Source organism: Myotis brandtii, unplaced genomic scaffold, assembly GCF_000412655.1.
Source record: "Myotis brandtii unplaced genomic scaffold, ASM41265v1 scaffold532, whole genome shotgun sequence".
Classification (NCBI taxonomy): Eukaryota; Metazoa; Chordata; class Mammalia; order Chiroptera; family Vespertilionidae; genus Myotis; species Myotis brandtii.
Window position 1 is genome coordinate 216,036 of NW_005369955.1, and position 1,638 is coordinate 217,673.

The following is a 1,638-nucleotide window of genomic DNA, read 5'->3' on the forward strand; positions in this document are numbered from 1 at the left end:
CTGCTCTGGAGCAGCGGAGACCAGAAGGCCGCACCCCCCGCGCCCCGGGCGGTGGTGTTCCCGAAGGACCAGCTCTTCCAGCTGAGCAGCCACCAAGTCACCAAGGTCAAGGCCCTGAGAATCGTGGGCAGGTCCGGGTGGGGGGCCGTGGCCATGCTCTCCTCCCACCCCCACTGTCGACCCCTCTGAGGAGGTTCCAGTTCTGGCTGCTGGCGTGGCCTGGCTGGACCCAGGGGTCAGCACCTGGGCCAGGGCATGAGTATTAAACCTAGGCCAGGATCTCGTCTGCGTCTCTGGTGGTTAACTGAGAGCTGTGGGGGAGCCCTGGCCGCTGGCCTGGGGGAACGGTGGGGGGACGGGGGGTGTGGAGGGAGGAGCTGGGCGCGGACACTGGGGTCCCAGCTCCTTCTCTCCCTGCTTCGGCCTTGGACAAGCCCCTCCTCTCTGAGCCTCAGTCTTCCTCCGTGAAATGGGCGGAGTGGTGTCGGTGCACCCCAGCCTCCATGAGCGCCCAACAAATGGGTCCCGCCGGGCGGCTAACAGGGGAGGTGTTCCCTGAGGCGCCCTACGACCTCCTTCCCTCGGCGGCTGGTCCCCGCAGGCATGCACTGGGCAGGAGCAGGCCCGCCCTCCTCATCTTCACAGGTGCCTTTCTGAGCCTCTGCCAATGGCTGGGAGGACGCGTGTGCGCCCACGTCCCTCTCACCACCGTGAAACCCGTGTCTTTGTGACACTTCGCACCTGATTTGAGCTGCAGTCCCCCCTGCAGATGCGCGGCCGAGCGGGGCGTGTCTGGGCTGGCGTGGACGGGTGCTGCGTGGAGCCTCGTGCTCTGGGTGACCGTCGTGGTGTCTCCGACACGCGCCCTCGGCTCGCCCGTTCTTGGTGTTGAGCTCGTGGCTCGTGAAGACGCTGTGCTCGTTGTGCTGGCCAGGCTGCCCCGTTAGACCGTGTGCACCCGGCCCCGACGCCGGGCTCAGCAGGGCCTGGTGGGAGAGCAGCCTCCAGTACACAGCCGCTCGGTCGAACCGAATGCTGAAGGAGTGGTCAGGGCCCCGCGGGTTCTGAGTCTGGTCCTGGCTGATCCCAGAACCCAGCGTTCTGCAGCGCCGCGAGCTGTCAGTGCGGCCGTCGGAAGTTCCGTGCGGAAGACCTGAAGCCCTGAGGTCCAGGGCCAGAGCGGAAAAGCCTGGGTTGGCTTCCGTTTATGCCCAATAGCCTGGGCCGGGGGCAGAGGCGGAGCGGGAAGGGAGGGGAGCAGTGGGGCCCGTGGGGAAGGGCCCGGAGCACAGGCCCTCGGGTGGACAAGCTACCAGGACTGGGCAGGGGCGGCCTCCCACTCGGCACTGTCCCTGAACACGGAGCGGGTGCTCAGCTCTGGCTCCGCCTTGGACAGTGACAGTGACAGACAGGAGCACAGAGGGAGAGGTGGGGGGTCTGCTCATCCAGGGATGGTAGGTCGTTTGGAGAACAGGCCTTGGTTCTAGTCCCAAGTTCTGATTCCTCAGATGGTCTGTATACACTACACCTTTATCACTAGCACCACATTCACCACCACTATCACCACCATCACCACCATCCTCATTACCATCATCACCATCACCATCTCCACCACCACCACCACCATCATCACCATCA

The 1,638-nt window shown here is 65.1% G+C and overlaps 1 protein-coding gene across 1 annotated transcript in view; it reads left to right on the forward strand.

The window, feature by feature from the left end:
- Positions 1-1,638, forward strand: part of MROH5 (maestro heat-like repeat family member 5) — a 40,942-nt gene that overhangs the window by 27,020 nt on the left and 12,284 nt on the right. The window contains exon 20 of the mRNA XM_005877811.2: positions 5-105. Within this exon, the coding sequence (XP_005877873.1) occupies positions 5-105 (101 nt within the window). The remainder of the gene's footprint in view (positions 1-4; positions 106-1,638) is intronic.